Raw genomic sequence first — 20,123 nt, 5'->3', positions numbered from 1 at the left:
GATAAGCCTTCCTACGGCCGCCTGGTAACGCCTGTCCCAACCGGAGGGGCGGACCCGCCTCACGGAGCCGCACCGACCTCCGCCCGCACCCCGGGGGCGACAGCCGCCCTCTCCGCGCCGCCAGGGGGCGCCCTCCGACCCCGCCACGGCGCCGGCGGAGGGAGAAGATGGCGGCGGCCGCCTCCGAGCAGGTCGGTCCCCGCCGAGGCGCAGGCACGGGGGAGGCGGCGGGACCGTCGCCGCCGGGGCGAGGCGGGAGCAGGCGATCCGGCCTGGGGGAGAGGGGTGTCGCTTGTGGAGGGGGTGCCATTTATTCGCTGCGGGTGCCGAGGTTTGTTTTGGTGCCGGAGCCCTCCGGCGTTGGGGGGCCGCTACGGGCCTCCCTGGCCTTCCCTGGCTCCCCCACCGCTCGCACCCACCGGGGAGGGGAGAAACGGCGATTCCGAGCCGGGCCCGGCGCTGTCCGGGAAGGACGGCCTTGTCCCGGCGGCGGCAGCCGCCTCAGCCCGGGGGGGAGAGGGATCCCGAGCCCGCTGTGGGGGCCTGACAGCCGCAGGGTCTCTTGGCAAAAAAAAACCAAACACCCTACTTTCTGTTCTGGAAATAAAGTGTTGTGGCGTTTCTGCGGAGAAATGTAACTGTCTTGGCTTAATAGGCACTTGCTGCTAATTAGCGAGGCGGGAAAGCCGCGGTCGGTGTTTATGGGAGGTTGGTATTTATGGGACGGTGCCGTCAGTGGCCTGGCTGGGCTGGCACGGGAATGGGAGCCCGGCCGTGGATAAATAAGGCCAAAGCTCCATTCGGGCTCCCCACCCCAGGTCTCACAGGGGAGCGAAAAGCTAAACTTGCCGGCGGGGGGGTGTCACTGTCACCCGGTGGGAGGGGAGGGACAGGGACTCTGTCAGCGCCGCACAAGCCGCAGGGAGAACCGAGCTGTTGAAGGGCTCATCTTTTGGGAGCTCCTGTATCACCACAGGACTCCTAATCGGAGTCAGTGTGTGTGGGGACATGGCGGCAGGAGGTGGGGAGCCACAGGTTCCTGAGGGGTCCTGCACCAGCCCCGTCTCGGGTGCCACGGGAAGGGCTGCCTAGTTCTGCATGGGTGCTCCGTGCTGGTGCTTGTTCCAGCAATCACCATTTCAACCATGTTCTCCCAGTCCCGGTGCTGTCTTCTGTTGTCCTGCCTTATGAGGTGAAAAAACTGCATTGGAGTTTTACCTCACAGTCACGTCCTTCCCAGACCACTGTCCTCAGGACAAGATACTTACTGTCCAGTTGTACAAGATTTCCATTTGCTTTTCCCCAAAGCACAGACCGATTCTCTCAGTTTCCCTGGTGAGCCAGTTCTGAGTTTAATTTGGAGGAAGCCCCCCATAAACCTGTTTAGGTCAAGCAACTTTCTCAGCACCGTTTCCTATTTTTTTTGTAAGGGAAGGAAATGACGTTTTTACCAGTTACATCAGTCTAGACACGTGAGGATGCAGTAACCGTAAGATGCAGCTTCAGGATTCATTTCAGATGAATAAAGTTAATCCCATCAAAAAGCCCCTTCTTTGAAGAATCGAACCCTTAAATAGCAACCTGTTCCATTCAAAGGAAGTGGAACAAAATTTTGGAAAAGTTGCAAAAATACGTCAAAGGTTTATTTTCCTTATAAGTATCTACAAGACGTGTAATTCGTCACCTTGAAGAGATATCCCTTGCAATCTATTAACTTCAAATGATTAAATTAAAACCAGGCTGACCACGGTGCCCGTGCCAGGTTTGAAGCCTTACATTATTTTTCTTAACACTGCATGCAAGCAACAGAAACTGAATGCAAACCCTGTGCTGTCAAAGTCACTTTGAAACTCTGTCCACCACACTCCTTTTGGGTAGATTCATTCAGAGTCTATCCCACATTAGCATGGAGGGAGCTAAAATCCTGTGCGTTGGTAAATGACCTGCAGGATTATGTTCTGTATTGTCCCCAGGAGGTAGAAACTTGAAGTTCTTTACGGCTGATTTTTTTTTACTGTAACTATGTCATTAATAATTTCTACTCGCCATGTATTATTGCATACAAAATAATAATTCCTACTTGCCAAAATTACATACAAAACCTTATGTTGTATGAAAATATCCGGATTTTAATTTTAGTCATAGTGTTAGCAGGGACTGTAGTGGTTTGAAATGTATTCTAAGTACAGAGTGGCAGACTGAAATATAAAATTGAATATACTAGGTAATATATTCCACTAGTCAAATGAAATTTATGGGTTTTTGCATACACACATTTATCATTTTAGTGGCTTTACATTTATAACAGCAAATCTATGCTTTGTATTGTAGCAAAGTTCTAATGGCCCGGTGAAGAAGTCTATGCGAGAGAAGGCTGTGGAACGCAGGAACGTTAATAAGGAGCACAACAGTAACTTTAAAGCAGGATACATCCCAATTGATGAAGACCGTCTCCACAAGACAGGCTTACGTGGCCGGAAAGGCAACTTGGCCATTTGTGTGATTGTTCTTCTTTTTATTTTGGCTGTCATCAACCTTATAGTGAGTATAATATTTAGGCTGTAAGCAACATTAAGACAAATTTAACTTTGACTGTTTATTACAGAAATAAAACTTAGCCAGTATGTCTTAGAAGGACTTAAAGTGTACTGAAGGAGATTTCTTATTTTTCTCCTTTTTTTTTTCCTTGTTTTGTAGTCTGAGCAAGATTAGATGGAAGAATCTTGTAAGTTCAGTCATGATTATTCAGTTACCATAGTCCCAGCAAGCAACCTACCATTTATGCAACACAGAATTGGGAACCTTGAAAGGGTCTCCCTATTCACCAGACTCAGGAACGGCAAACGTGCCAAGTGTTACTAGTGCAGTACAAATACATGCAGGAGAAACTGTTCCGCCAGGAACATTTTACTTATAACAACAGAGCTGCACGTGAGCATTCAGGATTAATCAGCCACTGCGCTTTAAAGCTTGATCATTGTAACTAACACCTTTTTATTGCTTGATAAATGAGAAGTAATTAATTATTTTTCATAATTGGACATCCACCTGTGAAGTAGCTCAGGGGTAAGTACATTTGTTCAGGAAATTTGTTTAGCTGATGATACCACGGTTACCCTTAAACAGGAAAAAGATTTAATTATGGACATGATTTGATTTCATATATATATATATATACACACAAATGGTTGTAGTTACCATTTCAGATGACCATTTCATGAGTCTAAAAATCATGTAAAATGCTTTCCATAATTAAACATCTCCTGATATTTCCAACAGGAATTAAATAGACTAAAGTAAATTAACAAAATCATGTAAAATGCTTTCCATAATTAAACTGTCCTGATATTTCTGGTAGTAATTAAATAGACTAAAGTAAATTGACGCCTAAAGCTCACTTAAACACTGGCATTAATAATTATTTCAAATAGAATACCTAGTTAATACCGTATTTGTTGTGGGAAGGTCCGAATGATCAAAGTAATCTTTGAAAATGTGTGTTTTTCTTTGAGATCACCCTGGTTATCTGGGCGGTGATTCGAATCGGTCCCAATGGCTGTGACAGCATGGAGTTCCACGAGAGCGGCTTGTTGCGGTTTAAGCAGGTTTCCGACATGGGCGTTATACATCCCTTGTACAAAAGCACTGTAGGAGGCAGACGTAACGAAGATCTGGTGATCACCGGAAATAATCAGCCTGTAAGTCTGGTCATCGATTAAAACTTTGTGAGCAATGCTATGGAAATACACTCACATTATTCGTAAGAATTTCATTTGAAACGTCATTAACTTAATGACTTTGTTTCTGAAGATTGTATTTCAGCAAGGCACGACCAAGCTTAGCGTGGAAAAAGACAAAACTTCTATTACCAGCGATATCGGCATGGAATTTGTTGACCCACGGACACAAAATACCTTGTTCAGCACAGACTACGAAACTCATGAGTTTCATCTGCCAAATGGAGTTAAAATCTTGAATGTACAAAAGGCCTCTACAGAGAGGGTATGTCTCTTTTAACTACCCCTTTGGTGATCACCGGAAATAATCAGCCTGTAAGTTAGGTCATTAATTAAAACTTTGTGAGCAACGCCGTGGAAGTACACTCACATTATTCGTAAGAATTTGAAACGTCATTAACTTAATGACTTTGTTTCTGAAGATTGTATTTCAGCAAGGCACGACCAAGCTTAGCGTGGAAAAAGACAAAACTTCTATTACCAGCGATATCGGCATGGAATTTGTTGACCCACGGACACAAAATACCTTGTTCAGCACAGACTACGAAACTCATGAGTTTCATCTGCCAAATGGAGTTAAAATCTTGAATGTACAAAAGGCCTCTACAGAGAGGGTATGTCTCTTTTAACTACCCCTTTCTTTTTGTAAAAGCTCATTACAGATTTGCTGTAGTTGTAGAATGAGAAAAAAAGCTTACTAGTACGATCTTTCAATCATATTTAGAAATTTGACTACATGTAGCTAAAAATGCAGCTCTGAAAACGTAAATCACCCTAAAAACTAGAACAGAAATGAAAACTGACATCATTACATAGAATCACAGAATGGTTTGGGTTGGAAGGGACCTTAAAGATCATCCAGTTCCAACCCCCTGCCCTGGGCAGGGACACCTCCCACCAGACCAGGTTGCTCCAAGCCCCATCCAGCCTGTCCTTGAACACCTACAGTGATGGGGCCACAGCTTCTCTGGGCAACCTGTGCCAGTGTCTCACCACCCCCATAATACCGTGCCAGCTAGGCTTGTGTGTCTTTTTATTAAGCATTTATCCATTTGTTTGTGCCTAGATAACTGTTTCAGAAATAAAATTTCGTGAAAAGCTTCTCTTTTTCTATTAAGAACTTAGAAAAATAATTACTAGACCTTGATGTATCCTTTTCCTTCTATTGGAGGTAAATGTTAATACAATCAAAATTTCAGAAGTCTGAGAAAAGCGTAGAGAGCAATCACAGCATTATAGGAGTTACATTACTTCTATAGTTGGTTTCTACATTAAATATGCTTTATCAGAAAACCAAAAAAACCTGAATATTGCTGCGTGTACATTTAAAATGCTGATTTTAATATCAGACTGAAATTTCTCTCTTGCATCTTGTCACTTATAATAAAGGCTTTACAGATAAGAGTAGAGCCCCTGGTTCTTTTGTATAACGTGAGCAGAGCAGTAGCAGTGGTTTTACAGAGGGTTGAGCGTGCCTTAGGAAGCATTGAGCAATCCTGGTAAGGACAAACAAAAAAGAGAATTTAGTTTGCTCTTCTTTGTGTTTCCTCTGCAGGCTAACAATGAAATAGTCTGCTCCAGAAAAAAACAAAACAAAACCCTATAACTTTAAATTCATAGGAGGAAGAGATCAAATGAAAATACAGGAGTAAGTTTACACAATTACTCCTAACAGGAACCGAAGGCTTTACAGATAAGAGTAGAGCCCCTGGTTCTTTTGTATAACGTGAGCAGAGCAGTAGCAGTGGTTTTACAGAGGGTTGAGCGTGCCTTAGGAAGCATTGAGCAATCCTGGTAAGGACAAACAAAAAAGAGAATTTAGTTTGCTCTTCTTTGTGTTTCCTCTGCAGGCTAACAATGAAATAGTCTGCTCCAGAAAAAAACAAAACAAAACCCTAGAACTTTAAATACATAGGAGGAAGAGATTAAATGAAAATAGAGGAGTAAGTTTGCACAATTACTCCTAACAGGAACCATGTATTTGTAACCAGTATTAACTGTGTATCGCATAAAGTTGTCATATGAATTGTTATTGTTATCACCAACAAACAGTATGCAAACATAAACTATTGTACATAACCTTCCAAAATTCGGTCGTCCTTGTTTTCCAATGTGAATGTGGAAATCGGTAGAAGTTTCATAGGTGTAACAGGAGAAGGGCAAAAAGTACATTGAAGGTTTTTATTAAATTGTGTAGGAATGCTTTGGAGGTAATTAAAGTTACTCAGACAAACCCAAGCAGTACCCATAAACTATTGTACATAACCTTCCAAAATTAGGTAGTCCTTGTTTTCCAATGTGAATTTGGAAATTGGTAGAAGTTTCATAGGTGTAACAGGAGAAGGGCAAAAAGTACATTGAAGGTTTTTATTAAATTGTGTAGGAATGTTTTGGAGGTAATTAAAGTTACTCAGACAAACCCAAGTGGCACATGTTCATTGATCTGTAAATACACTTTTCTTTTGTTGATGTTGTTAGATTACCAGCAATGCAACCAGTGATCTCAACATAAAGGTCGATGGCCGTGCTATTGTCCGTGGAAACGAAGGTGTTTTTATCACAGGCAAGACCATTGAGTTTCGAATGGGGGGAAACATGGAACTGAAAGCAGTAAGTATTTCAAATCAGCATTTTTTAAACAGCTTAGTTTCCAATTCAGGCTGATAAAAAACTGATGTAGCTTTATATGGATTCAAATTTTATATAAAGTAGTCATGCATAGAGGTTTAGTTGCCATGTTCATTGATCTGTAAATACACTTTTCTTTTGTTGATGTTGTTAGATTACCAGCAATGCAACCAGTGATCTCAACATAAAGGTCGATGGCCGTGCTATTGTCCGTGGAAACGAAGGTGTTTTTATCACAGGCAAGACCATTGAGTTTCGAATGGGGGGAAACATGGAACTGAAAGCAGTAAGTATTTTAAATCAGCATTTTTTAAACAGCTTAGTTTCCAATTCAGGCTGATAAAAAACTGATGTAGCTTTATATGGATTCAAATTTTATATAAAGTAGTCATGCATAGAGGTTTAGTTGCAGTCAGTGCATTTAGTAAGGTTTTTAAAAGGTGGATTATTACTTCACTGTTAATTAGTGGTTCAGTAGTTTTCAGGTGACCGTGATTTAGTACTATCAAGACACTTAAAACCCCACAGTGCAATTAAAGCTACACTACTGGCCTCTGCACTGAAACTAACACCAAAGGGAATTCATCCATCCGCTCTTCTGGAGGTTTTACTGGGGACAGACAGCAACGTGCCAGCTTTCATTTGAGATACCTGGTCATTGTTAAGATTGCAGAGCATATAGAATGATGGAAAAGGTTAAAGGAAGATGAAAAATAAGAGATGATACATGCACATTTTATTTAACACAGGAATGAATTTCATATATGTATTCAAACACTCATTCCCATTTCACGTACATATTTTTAGCTTTACTGCATTTGCTAATAGGTCTGTCAAGTGAAAAGCCCCACTGCTGCTGCCTCTCTCAGTATGGATCTACCCCTGGAATAGCAAAGTACATTGCTGGTTATAATTGAGAAATTCATGGCCCTTACTCACAAATTTAATTAAAAAATGAAACCTTGTCATAAGCACTTTTTTTATTCTGTTGATTTCTACAGCCCCGCCAAAGATGTCATTGATTCATGGGTCCAGAGAAGGGCGACAAAGATGGTGAGGGGTCTGGAGAATAAGTCTTACGAGGAGAGGCTGAGGGAGCTGGGGTTATTCAGCCTGGAGAAGAGGAGGCTGAGGGGAGACCTCATTGCCCTCTACAACTCCCTGAAAGGAGGGTGTAGAGAGGCGGGCATTGGTCTCTTTTCTCAAGTCACAGGCGACAGGACAAGAGGAAATGGCCTCAAGTTGTGCCAGGGGAGGTTCAGGCTGGATATTAGGAAAAATTTTTTCACTGAAAGGGTTATCAGGCATTGGAATGGGCTGCCCAGGGAGGTGGTTGAGGCACCATCCCGGGAGGTGTTCAGAAGACAGGTTGATGTAGTGCTGGGAGGTATGGTTTAGTGATGATGCTCCTTGTTTGTTGTGTGGGTGTCTATTTTTGTCAGAGTTAGGTTGACGGTTGGACAAGACGATCTTTAAGGTCCCTTCCAACCTAGAAGATTCTGTGATTCTGTGATTCACTAAACCAGCTTGTCCTTTTCGAAAACATCCTGCCTGGTTTAAATTAGAAGTTGTACTTTTTTTTTTTTTTTCCTTCCTCTTAATAGGAAAACAGCATTATCCTGAATGGAACTGTGATGGTCAGCCCGTCGCGCCTGCCCAGCTCCTCGTACGGGGAGCAGTTCAGTAACAGCAACTGGCTGCGCTTCAAGCTGTGCATGTGCGCGGACGGGACGCTGTTCAAGGTGCAGGTGACGGGCTCCAACATGGGCTGCCAGACCTCTGTCAACCCCTGCGGAGCCACCCACTGAACCACCAGCCACTACCAGGAGAGTTCTCTTTTGTGTTTACATATATTTGTATGAAGTAATTGCATGCCTTCGAGGGTTTCTGTTTTTACAGCGGTTTATACTAACATTTATTACATAGTATTTTTAAGGAGAGGCTGTTACGTTCAGCAGTATTATGTCATCATCCTGCCATAAGAGTGGCACTGATTTAGCACGCCTTCAGTCCACACGCCTACTGAAGTTCCTTCCTGAAGTGGGATCAGTAGAACATCTTTAAAAACATGATCTTAGCAACAACCTTGATTGCCTTCACTTGCCTTTGGAGGAGGGTTTTGTCCTACATCCCAAGACCTTGAGGGCTGCTGAGGACACAACTGCGATCTGAAGTTCTTCAACAGGAATGTCCATTTGTTGTTGGATTTGCCTGGGATGGCTGAAATGGCGATGTTTTGGCTTCTCTTCATTTCTTGCCAAAGGTTGATATAATGATTTCCACCCCAAAATTATGCGGTTTACCATATGTGTACTAAGAGAGGGGTAATGGCAGATTCACTTTAAAATACTGCATTATTTCTGCCATATATTCTCATGTAGTTAAAGAAAAAATTATGCTAGCACAAATAATATTTGCAAAGTAATATTGAGTGTGGAAATGTAACCAGTTTGGAATAGTCTTGTGATTACTGAAGTGTTGCTTGAGCTCTCTCTGTGCAGTTTGGGCATTCTATGGTTGCTTAATTTACATAAAGTATTTATAAAATCTATTTATATTAGAAGTACATTTTAAAAGATGTGCTTATAACTCGCTCACTACCCAAAAAAAGTATTTTCCTGGGTGCTTTAACATGAAATTCAACAGGTACTAATCTAAAGCATGGCTGTCGCAGTGCTGCCTGAGACCAGGTCTCATTTTCCCCAGAAATGCCAGTACTGACACATTACTGAGAACCTCAGAATTCAATTCCAAAGTTGAGCTGCAGGTCTGTAATTCTAAACGTGGTGGCGGCAGATCCTGCGACAGCAGAGTAAATCCACCTGTGTCTGAAGTTGTCAACCGTGAAACTGTGTCTATGGTGAAGTGAAGTGGGGCCTTAAAGAAACTCTTACAGCCTGATGATAACTGCTTTAGCAGAGGTAGGGTGTTCTGGACTAAAAATAGTCCAGCTCGTTATAAGTTTCCCACTCCTCCCTCCCCACGTATTCTCTTCAGTTGAAAATAGTTGTGTTTTGCAGTAGCACCAAGTAACCCTAATGATGGAGGCCACAGAGGTGACTTTGCAAGTAGCTTTTTGACAAGTTTTTCTAGATAAGCACGTGCTTCTTTTCCTAAAAGTTGTGCAGACATTACACATTAACTTCAGAATCGATGGTTTGTCGCGGGCAGATAAACTGCCTGCCTGTGTTTGATAGCTGTCAAAGTGCATGGAATTCCACAAAATACATGCAGCAAGCTGCAGCAAGAACTAAGATCCCAATTCCTGTGTTTGCTAGAGGATGAGTGTGGGTGGACATGATTTCCAGAGGGGGATCCTCAGCTCGGGCACTGCCCCGTGCAGGAGGTCAGGGGGGTCACAGTTCCCTCTTTTCTCTAAGGCACAGGTGGGTTTTGGTGCTGAGGAGTTGTTGTGGTCTTGGGGGGTGGACGGCAGTGGAGCTGTTCTAACAAAACCAGAATAAAATGTAGCAACAGCCATCGAATTGCTCACATTAAAGGTAATAGGGAAATACTGACATTTTGCATCCTGCCTCCGTGAACTTCATAGTTTCAGTAGTTAGTGTTTATTCAGCACTTCAACACGCGTTTGCTGAGAACATGCACACATCTTTGCTGCTAAAATAGTGCCCTAATTATTATGTTACAATTAAGAGGAGGAAATACACTATAACATTTTTAGAATTTTCACTCACCTTAATGGAACTTTGTCACTTTATTTTTATATATATAAATACACACGTATAAAAATATAAGCAGCATTGTTGCAGCTGAAATAGATCTTCAAACTGACAGCTACTGCCTCAGTCAAGGAGATTACACATGAAGAGCACATCAAAGCTCCTCTTTGGTTACTACTGCCATGCCTATATGCTACTCTTGGATTCTTGTACTTATCAAGAGTTCTTTTTTAAACACCATATGCGACAGAGCTGAAAGATGTGTCACGAAGGTACTCTTAAATCATGGTCTGGGGAATTGGTATTGAAGTGTGGATTTTTTGTCAAAATGTAGCAAAACTGATCATGCAAATACCAAATGAAATGAATTATCGATGCGTTAGCCACCGTTTATGATTTGTTAATATATTTTGTTGCCTTCACTACACAGTTTGAGAAATGCTGGCACCACACGTGCCCCGTGTTGCGTGTTGATTTGTTGTTTATCTCCTAACTGCCTAACCTACATTTTTCTTTATGTACTTAAAACATGGTGTGGCGCATTATTTATTTCAGTCCCATAGATGCACTTGAGATTTTGTGTGTTTAAAGAACATTGTGCACGCCTCTCTGTAAGACACCGTCCCGGGGACGCTGGGACAGCTTCCCTATGAGGAGTTGTCAGCGTGTGTAACCGCGGCAGTTCTGGCAGTAGGCGAAAGACAACTGAATTTCTAATCTTTGTTTTGAAACGAACCAATAAATTTTAAGATCAAGTCTTATTTGTAAGAATATAGTTGTTTTTTTTTTCTCATTAAAAATAGGCGGTTGGGTTATTGAGAGGGGAAGTAGTATTTTATTAACTGTAAGTATGAAAATCATTCCGCATCTATTCGTCATGGATTGTATCAGGTGGACTTTGCTCGGCAGTCATTGTGACGATACCTGCAGCAGAGTTCCAAAGTCTCCACTGCTCTTAGTTCCTGAGAAACTGCGTTTGGTGACCAAGGGCTGGAATGAAGGACTGAAGGTTCAGATTGTTTTTTGGGAGAGGTGGAGGGAGGGGGGAAGGTTACCAGTTCATAAATGTTCTTTTTGAAACGTATCTAATAACTCCAAAACCCAGCGTTTAAGGCAGAATGGTGGTAGTGCTTTGGGTATTTGTTTAGTGTTTAATGATTTTTTTTATGTCAAAGTATTTCCGCTTTCTGTTTAACTCTTGTTGCACTGAACTCACCCTAATTTTACATTTTACATCCAGCTACTATGGATAACTTTCACCTGAATGTCATTGCTGTGGCCCTTTACTTTCATCTGCCTGGATCAGTGGGAACCAACTCAGAGTGGAGTCTTCTTCACGCCCATCACCGTTCCGGCTGCCGGTGGGACGGGGACTTCTCAGTGAATTGTTCTTTCACCGGAATATCTGCTATTCCAGAAGATCTATCACAAACAGCAATAACAGCTGATTTTAGCTTCAATAACATTACAACTTTTACGTGTGCTGAGGAAAGAAGTGAAGAATGGATGCTAAAACACCTGAATCTCAGCAACAACCTGATTTCTGAACTCTCCTTAACTACCTGTAGGAATTTACCCCTTTTGGAAACTCTCAACCTGGATGGAAATGCCATCCACGCCTTCGCCCTGGACCTACCCACGCCTCAAAAGGACGGCAACATCGACCATCTCCTGCCTGCTCTGAAAGTCTTGTCAGTTGAAAGAAATAATCTCAGCAGCGTTCCAAGAGGTGAGCGTTTCGAAATCCTCGGGGTGAGTTGGGTTTGGGTACAAATCAGTACTTCTGGCTGAATTCAGAATCATTTAATTATAGTTCAGGTGAGGGAAAGTTCCAGGTGGGTGCAAACACAGAGACTGAAGCGAATGGGTTGTTTCACATTAGGTTTAGGGGTTTTTTTTAATAGTCTTTGCAATCGTGATGCCTTAATGTCAGTCAGATACAACCAAATTTATCCTCTGGGAGCCCAAGAAGTGGTTTTCTTTGTTGTACAGAAAGGGAAATAAGGAGCTTTGGAAAAATGCCAGCCTCCACAACCCAGTCGTGAACCTTAACAACAAGAAAATTATTGATAACGAATCTCATACTTCTCTTCTGAAGAAAGTAAATACTTTCTCAAATAAAACTTGCTCCAATTTCGGTATGTCACAAAGACAGGAAAATCCATGTTGTTCAGTCAAAGCAATGTTGCTCTTTGCTGCCTGTCACCCACCCAAAGCAACACCTTCTCTGGGGGCTGGGGGAGCAAACCAAAAACCTACTTATCTCACAAAATCAGACAAAGGGAATAATTTTATAATTTTGCATCTAGGCAGCGTCCTCCAAGTTCTATTTTTCTCCTTTTTTGATAGTAATTCTCTGGTACGCAGGAAACTGTTTCACTCAATTATTTTGCAGTACTGGTAAGGTTCCACATAGATAGTATAGAAAAGCTTATATTATAAAATACATTGATGTAATTGTGATTTGTTTTGGTAGATAACTATAACTACTCATTATGGGATGCCCCAGTGGGTCAGAGAGATCAACCCTTTCCTCCAAGAGACTCCATTTTTCGATGTTAAACTGTGATGCATCGTACCCCCATACTCCAAGTTGTCCTTAAATCCCATACTCATTTAAATGCATGTTCAGAATTTTATTTTTCTCCTCCAAAATCCTTAACATTCTAGTTTGTAAGAAAACACCGAATTTTAAGAAAATCTGAATTTCTTAAGCAGAGGGGTTTGGCCACAGAGAAACCCTCCCCACAGCCAGCACCCCCGGGTGTCAGGCTGCTGCTGTACCCACGTGTCTTTCTGGCACAAATTCAGCTCCAGGGACGCATCCAAACTGCAACTCTTTGTGCAGGTGCAAGGAACTTCTGGATGCATTTCCTACCCTCTGCCTCTGGTTTCAGAGCAGGAATGAATCACTCCTACTGCTTTTCACAATAAACCCAAAGATCAGTTCCTCCCCAAACTGGAATAAGGTATTTCCAGCAAACCAGGTGACACCAAGGCTAAAATTCTGAAGGAGAACTAGTATCTTCTCAACAACACCTCATGATCAAAAATCCCTTTAGGGTGACATCGAGGTGTTACAAACGGTGGCGATGCTGAGTGTCCAAGTGCCTGCCCTTCTGGGCTGGAGCTCTGGGGCTGCCTGCACAGCAGCTGAGAAAACTGAGGCACCTCCAGCATTTAAAAAGGGCCACTGTGGCAAGATGGGTCCTGTCATAACCAGGACGTGGTAAAGAATGTGCTGCCACACCTGGGAATTCACAGGCAGGCACAAGCAACACCACCGTTCTTAGTTAGGTTTGCATCCTGTGGATAACAGTTCAGATTAATTCCACATAACTAAAAACTCCTATGAAGCTGCAGACGACAATTAATAGGAGATACTATATCACCTTTGGCATCCCCATCTTTTATTTACAATTAATATAATGCATGTTATAGAATCATAGAATTGCCTGGGTTGGAAGAGACCTTTAAGATCATCAAGTCAACCATCAACCTCACACTGACAAAAGCCATCACTAAACCATGTCTCTCAGCAGCACTTCCACCATCTTGTAAACACCTCCAGGGATGGTGACTCAACCACTTCCCTGGGCAGCCCATTCCACTGCTTGACAATCCTTTCAGTGAAGAAATTTTTCCTAATATCCATCCTAAACCTCCCCTGGTGCAACTTGAGGCCATTTCTTCTTCTCCTAGTGCCTGTTACCTGGGAGAAGAGCCCAACCAATTCTCCCCTCAGCCTCCTTTTAAACTGAGCATATTCCACCCTTTTCACACTCCTCCTCTCCTACCTTCACTTCTCCAGAGAATCGTGATGAAAGAGATCACAGTCGGAATAATTTTGATAGCACAAAGGAACGTTACTGCTTTTATGGAGGTGTGAATTTTTAAGACATGCACTGACTGTGAACGCATTAACGCTCCTGCTGTTGATGCCACACAACTTTTAGAGTGGGACAACCACCGTAGAGGAAAGGACAATGACTCAAAGCCTTCAGCCGCTGTTGCAATAGACAGGAAGGGAAGGAATTTTGTCACAAAAAATTTTTAAAAGCCACTTGATGCAATTGGGGAAAACGAGAAATGTAAAATCGTTGTGTTCTTCCTAGGCCTGGGCCTGCTGCAATCTTTAGAAACTCTCCGCTTGTCGTCCAACGGCATACGACAGGTTGGGCCGACTGATTTTGAGAACTGTTCCCAACTGCAGGACATCGACTTGCAAAACAACAAGATAACTGAAATTCACCTGGACGCCTTCAGAGATCTCAACAAATTACAGGTTGTAAAGCAATAGTACAACTGTTTCCACGTCCTGTGTTAATCACCAGTAGAGATATTAATTATCAACTTTTCAGCACGATTATGTTGGCCATTGATTATTATATTAGTATGGAATTATAAAGACTAAAGCAAGTGGTGAAAATAATCATTATTTTTGTATTATGTATATTTGCTCTTCATTTATAGGAAAGCACACTTGTAAATATAGAAAATACAACCATAAATTCACTATTTATCTATGCCACAAAACAATCCATACCTGGCTTCAGCACACACACGTCCCCTTCTGCCCCCATCCCTTCCATGGTGAGAGCCCTGTGGCTTCCCATTCACACAGAGGTAGTCTTCAATGGGAGAATTCTAAATATACCACAATTTAAACTTTTAATTTAAATTAAAAATTTTAGAACAACATTCTTGACATCCTAACCAGATGTATTGTTCCTGTAGCTGCAAAAGTGCTTGTATACTAAAATAAATGTTATTGTTGACATTGCAATAGGATTCTGTTGTGAAGGCTTATCCTGTAGCTGCAAAAGTGCTTGTATACTAAAATTAATGTTATTGTTGACATTGCAGTTGGGATTCTGTTGTGAAGGCTTATCAAATTAACTCTAAATTGTTTCCAAATAGGTTGTGGATCTCCGTGAAAATGCCCTGGCAACCCCATTACCACAGACACTAATCAGTTTGAACTTCTTTCAACTTGAAGTTGGTTTGTCAAATAATGCCTGGATATTTAACTGCAGACCAAATGCTTTCAAACATTTATTTCATTTTCGTTTTGACTCCACGAGGAAAAAATGGAGTATTTCATACAATGTATCTGCCACCAACTCACAGAAACCTCTGCTGTATCTCTCAAGCTTCCATTTGAACTGCAGCGACGGTGTTTTGCTCAGGAGGACTGTCATCCCGACAGGGAGGACATCGGTGCTCAACTGTGACTTGGACAACACGAGGGGTATGTGAAACGGGGACCCTCTCCATGTGCTGCTAAAATCCAAACGTGTGCAGAATGATCACAGAAACCTGCTTTAGAAAGTGGATTTCTAAACATACTGTTTAAAAATAACCGAACAACAATTTAACATGCAAATTATTTCATTAGAAAGTCATAAACAGGTTAGAATATTTGAAAGTGACTTTTCCCAAAAATAGTCTTCATCTCCTTCCTTACATTAAACTAACAAGTGATGCCAAATTATACACAAATAAATGTCAGTAAGTAGTACGTCGCAAACGTATCCATTAAATTGGGAAAGCACAGGAGGAGCAGCCAGTGGGGTGTCACTGCTGGGGCACACTGCAGGAAACCAAGGAGGAGACAATAATGTTTCTAAGTATTCAGTTACAGCAAAATGGAATTAAAGTTTATTTGCAAGGGAAAAAAATTATATTTTTTCCAAAAAAGTAGCAGCTACTGTAACACAGAGTTCACTTAGGAAATTAATTCAGCATTTACAGTTATGCAGAGCACATGAAGTACGACTGACAAAGCCTACAGAGCTCAGACTGCCCACGCAGAAGGAAAACTCGGACCAAAGGTAGAGCAGAAGGTCTATTTGTCATGTGCTGTAAGATTTAACTCTGGTGGACTAACAGCACTTTGAGTGTGGTTTTCCCCTTTATCCCCAAATGAAAATACATGGAGTCGATCAGAAATGCCACCTGCTTTGTTTATTCATGAAGAAAGTCATGGAAACTCTGATTCTGGAATTAAAATCCACCCAAAGCTCCACTGGGAACACAGGCAGATCCAAAGGCAAAGGTGTTTCATACAACCTTGAGACAAATTCCAAAAGCCAACAACCAGCCATGGCCCCCCACTAGCTAAAATTTGGAACAATTCCTCGGCAGATTAAAATATCCTTGGTTTTCACACCTTTTTGCTGCAGTCAAAGCAGTAACTACAGGAGAATCAGAATGGTTGAAACGTTGCCAGTTAATTAGTGCAATTTTATCTCGGTGACCATGGCCACGCTGGAGAACGGCTGGCCAAAAATATGGATCTTCCAGGAGGGAGAGCAGCAGGAGTTTCTAGAGTAACTCAGAACATACTTAAATAATTTCAGCAACCTCACCCACACCGTTTTTCTTGTAAAGTCTGCTATTAGGACCCCGCACAGACCGTGTTTTAAATGTGGGGGGAAACATATGATGGTTTAACAGATGCTCGGTACCACTTAAAATGATTGTGGATGGATAAAAAGAAAATTAAGTTTATAATAGTTAAGATTATCTTTAACAGATGCTCGGTACCACTTAAAATGACTGTGGATGGATAAAAAGAAAATGGAGTTTATAATAAATAGTTAAGATTATTGAAGATAGATCAGAGTATGTTCTTATAAAAACAACTGGACCCTGCAAACCAAGTAGCTTATGCTATTAAGAAAGATTTAGTTTGTGTTTTCTTTTATTTCAGGTAATGGAGTCTCTTGGTGGACACCCAAAGGCAGAATTTCAAAAGACAAGAGTGTTCCTCATATGGCACTGGATCGAATGAATAATTTAATGATACACAATGCTGAGAGACCTGCCGAAGGGTTGTATGTGTGTACTTCTAACACAACCAAGAGGAAATATCTCACCTACAGCATCCAGGTGAAAGAAAGGGTCTCCGGGGTGTTGGTTCAGAGCGCCCGGGACGCTACCGCTGTTTTTCGCCGAGGAGGGGGGGAGCAGGACCTGGCTCTGGCCGTCTCCCTCTCGGTGCTCATCACCTTCGTGTGTGCTTTCTGCCTGGGTGCGTTGGCGAGGCCCTACCTGGGGAGGCTGTGGAGACTCATGCGCAGGAACAAGAACTCGGGGTCAGAACACACTTATGATAATCACGGGTTTTCAGATGAAACCTCGAGCAGAGGGAGCTCTGCAAGCAAACCACCAAATACACAGCATGATTTGTTCACTTCCCAGGAGAATTCTTCTAGAAAAACACGCTTTTTTCCTACCGAAGCCTCTGCTTTGTATGAAAATGTCATTGGCAGCAGCGTGCAGGCACCAAATACTGAAGAAGAGCACCAGGAACAAAGCAATAATGAGAACACCGTGATTTCAGACATCAAACCCAGTATCAGCAGTTACGAAGATACAACTGCTGGTGATAACGGACTATCTTCTGGAAGATCACAAGATCACAAGAACAGCAATGAAGCAGCACAGTCTGAAATCACAAAGGCTACACCAGATTCTCCCGAAAGAAAAGGTATTTTTTCACATAAGGAGCCCCTGAGCACTACAAAATTTCTGCCTGGAAGGCAACGCTGCGATGAACAACTTGGTCTAAATGGCAACACAAATACAACCAGCGACGTGGGAGATTTTGTTTCACCCAGTAGCTGCAAGAGAGATCCAAGTACTGAGAATTTACATCTCCAGCAAACCACAGAAAACTCTCCTCTTAAAGAGTACGACTATAAAACGGCACATACCAGTGACAGATACGCTCCGGCAGATATATTTGGGGACAGCTCTTCAGATGAAGGGACTCCATTCACACTGAGCGACTGTAGCTCTTTATCAGACTTGGAACTGGAACAACCCGACGCTGGTGACACCCTGCCGGTCTGTCAGTCGTCGCTAGAGGAAGCCAATGGGAGAAGTGGAACTGAGAAGTTCTCTGCTCCAACAGAGTCTCCAACCCTTGCTGCAGAACTGCAGTGTATTGGAGAAAATGAAGACGAGAGCAATGCCAATTTTGAAACCACTGTTAATTATGGCTCAGATACCATCCTGCCTGAAACAGCATCCCCTTGGGCTGACGGAGGCAGCGACCACGTGAGCATCTCAGGCTCAGACACAAGGAGTTCTTCGAGTCAAGAAGGTCCCGCTACGTTTGATTATTTCACTGATGCAGAGCCAACAGGGCAAACCCCTGATTCTCTCCACAACCAAAGCACAGATTTTGGTAGCACGTTCCTTTCGTTGCACCATTCTCCCACGTGTGACGCAGACACAGAGAAAGTTCCTGAAGAGGCTGAAGTGCAGCTCTATCAGCTTCCCGTTGAACCAGAGCGTTCCCTCAGCTCCACTCCCCCTGCACACAAAGAAGATGGATCAGAGGGAAGTGGAGAGGAGGACGCAGAGTGGACCCCCTCTGAGGAGAACCACGGTGAAGGGGACGTTACATTCAGAAGAACCACGAGTATCTTTGAGGACAGTGATTTGATTTTTGCTCCCCTCGATACCGGTTTGAATGAAATTGTTAAAAACACCTCTCCCCTGCATTCCAGCGACGAGTCATCTCTTCAGTCTCTGCCTGAACACACAGCTGAAAACCATTTGTTGGGTGTTGCAGAGGAAGACGACTTGCTGCCATGGGAGAAGGAGGAGAACACAACTGAGGCTTGTGCAGAGGAAATGCAAACGGGCCTCAGTGAGGAGAACTGTGACGGATTCACAGAATCACAGGACACCAGCAACTGCAGTCTGCCTGAAGAAACACCACCTGGCAACCTTAGGGCAGATCTGCTGCATCTCCACTCTTCTGGCAAAACACAACCAGGCTTCAACACAGAAGACAACTTCCAACTGGATCAGAGGGAGGAGGCGGCAGATTCCCTCTCAGTCCCACAGGGCTCCTTCCACGAAAGCACCGGATACAGTTCATGGTCATTCCCAGGAAATACCATCTTCAGAAGCACCGATTCCAGCAGGAGGGAGGATGACACTACTTGGACAGGGCTGGAGAGCAGCTCCACGGCAGCCACCAGCCCCCAGAACTCAAGTGAACAACTCAGTCAAAAAAGCCAGACCAATTCAGGACAGGGACAGTTTTTCGTCAAGAAGAAAAGGGCGTTTGATGGATTTGCTAACATTTTGCAAAGCAGAAAAACAGACTTCAACAGCTGAGACAGGGAAGCGTAATCCCAAGCTCCCAGTGTTTGTGTCACAGAGCAGGTGCAAAAATCATTGTGTTCTTAAAGTGAAGTGTGTGTTTTTCATAACTGTTAAATACCATGGGTTGCTTTTGTATGTTCTCCCCACCTCAGTAGGTCTGTCTGCCTTTCTGGCTTCAGAAACCCAAGTTTTGGAACTAGACTTAACAACGAGATGTACAAAACCTGGATCCATCCAATTTTAAAACATCGTCATTCCAAAGGGTAATTCAGGCCAGAAGCCATGGACTTTTTAAAAACAGGTTACATGTAAATAAACAATAGATTTTATGAAAAACAACTCTAGAGTAACTCAAATGAGTGAACTGCTCAGTAATTATAACTGATAATAAAGCTTTTGCTGAGTTACAATAATATTTACTTTCTCATTTCTGTTGGTACTAAGATATTTGTTTCCCTTAGAGTTTGCCCCTGGTATGCACAGTTCTGTTGTCCCTTTGTCTAAAATAAATATAAGGCTGAAATTATCATTACATTATTACTATTGTTGTATTTTCCTGTGGGACTTGCCCTATAAAGTGAAATAGGGCACGTTACCGACTGCTGCTCTTTGAACCAAATTTGCCAGTTAAATGTCTCTGAACTCCCCCAGTTTTGCACAGACAGGTAAGGTTGAAGCTGTATTCCGTTACATTTTAAAAATTACTTTTTAACTTGGCAAGAGAGAGAGAGTAGTGAAACCCTGAGAGGGGCACATCAAGTTTGTGCCCATTTCCTCTTGTCCTGTCCCTGAGCACCACTGAAGAGAGACACTCACCCTGTAGGTGTTTCTAGGCATTGAGCAGAGCACCTATAAAGGTCTGTTGATCAGAACATCTCCAAGGTCTGTCACCTTTTGGCTGTAGCAGCTGCTAATGAGTTAAGAAATCTAATTACATGAACAAGCCAAT

At 42.6% G+C, this 20,123-nt stretch overlaps 2 protein-coding genes across 2 annotated transcripts; both read left to right on the top strand.

Annotated features, from left to right (window-relative positions):
* The first annotated feature begins 35 nt into the window (after nt 1-35).
* SGCB (sarcoglycan beta) lies at nt 36-10,813 on the top strand. Its single transcript, XM_014945554.1, has 6 exons — nt 36-191; nt 2,332-2,541; nt 3,513-3,698; nt 3,811-4,002; nt 6,216-6,347; nt 7,970-10,813. The coding sequence occupies exons 1-6, from the start codon at nt 168-170 to the stop codon at nt 8,171-8,173; spliced, it is 948 nt and encodes a 315-aa protein (XP_014801040.1). The 5' UTR covers nt 36-167; the 3' UTR covers nt 8,174-10,813.
* A 108-nt stretch (nt 10,814-10,921) lies between these two features.
* LRRC66 (leucine rich repeat containing 66) lies at nt 10,922-19,706 on the top strand. Its single transcript, XM_014945548.1, has 5 exons — nt 10,922-11,054; nt 11,286-11,774; nt 14,161-14,330; nt 14,966-15,296; nt 16,761-19,706. Exons 2-5 carry the CDS (start codon nt 11,291-11,293, stop codon nt 19,184-19,186), a joined length of 3,411 nt encoding a protein of 1,136 aa, XP_014801034.1. The 5' UTR covers nt 10,922-11,054; nt 11,286-11,290; the 3' UTR covers nt 19,187-19,706.
* The last annotated feature ends 417 nt before the right edge of the window (nt 19,707-20,123 follow it).

This window comes from Calidris pugnax, unplaced genomic scaffold (assembly GCF_001431845.1).
Source record: "Calidris pugnax isolate Ruff unplaced genomic scaffold, ASM143184v1 scaffold58, whole genome shotgun sequence".
Classification (NCBI taxonomy): Eukaryota; Metazoa; Chordata; class Aves; order Charadriiformes; family Scolopacidae; genus Calidris; species Calidris pugnax.
This window is presented reverse-complemented; position numbering and strand designations above follow the sequence as displayed.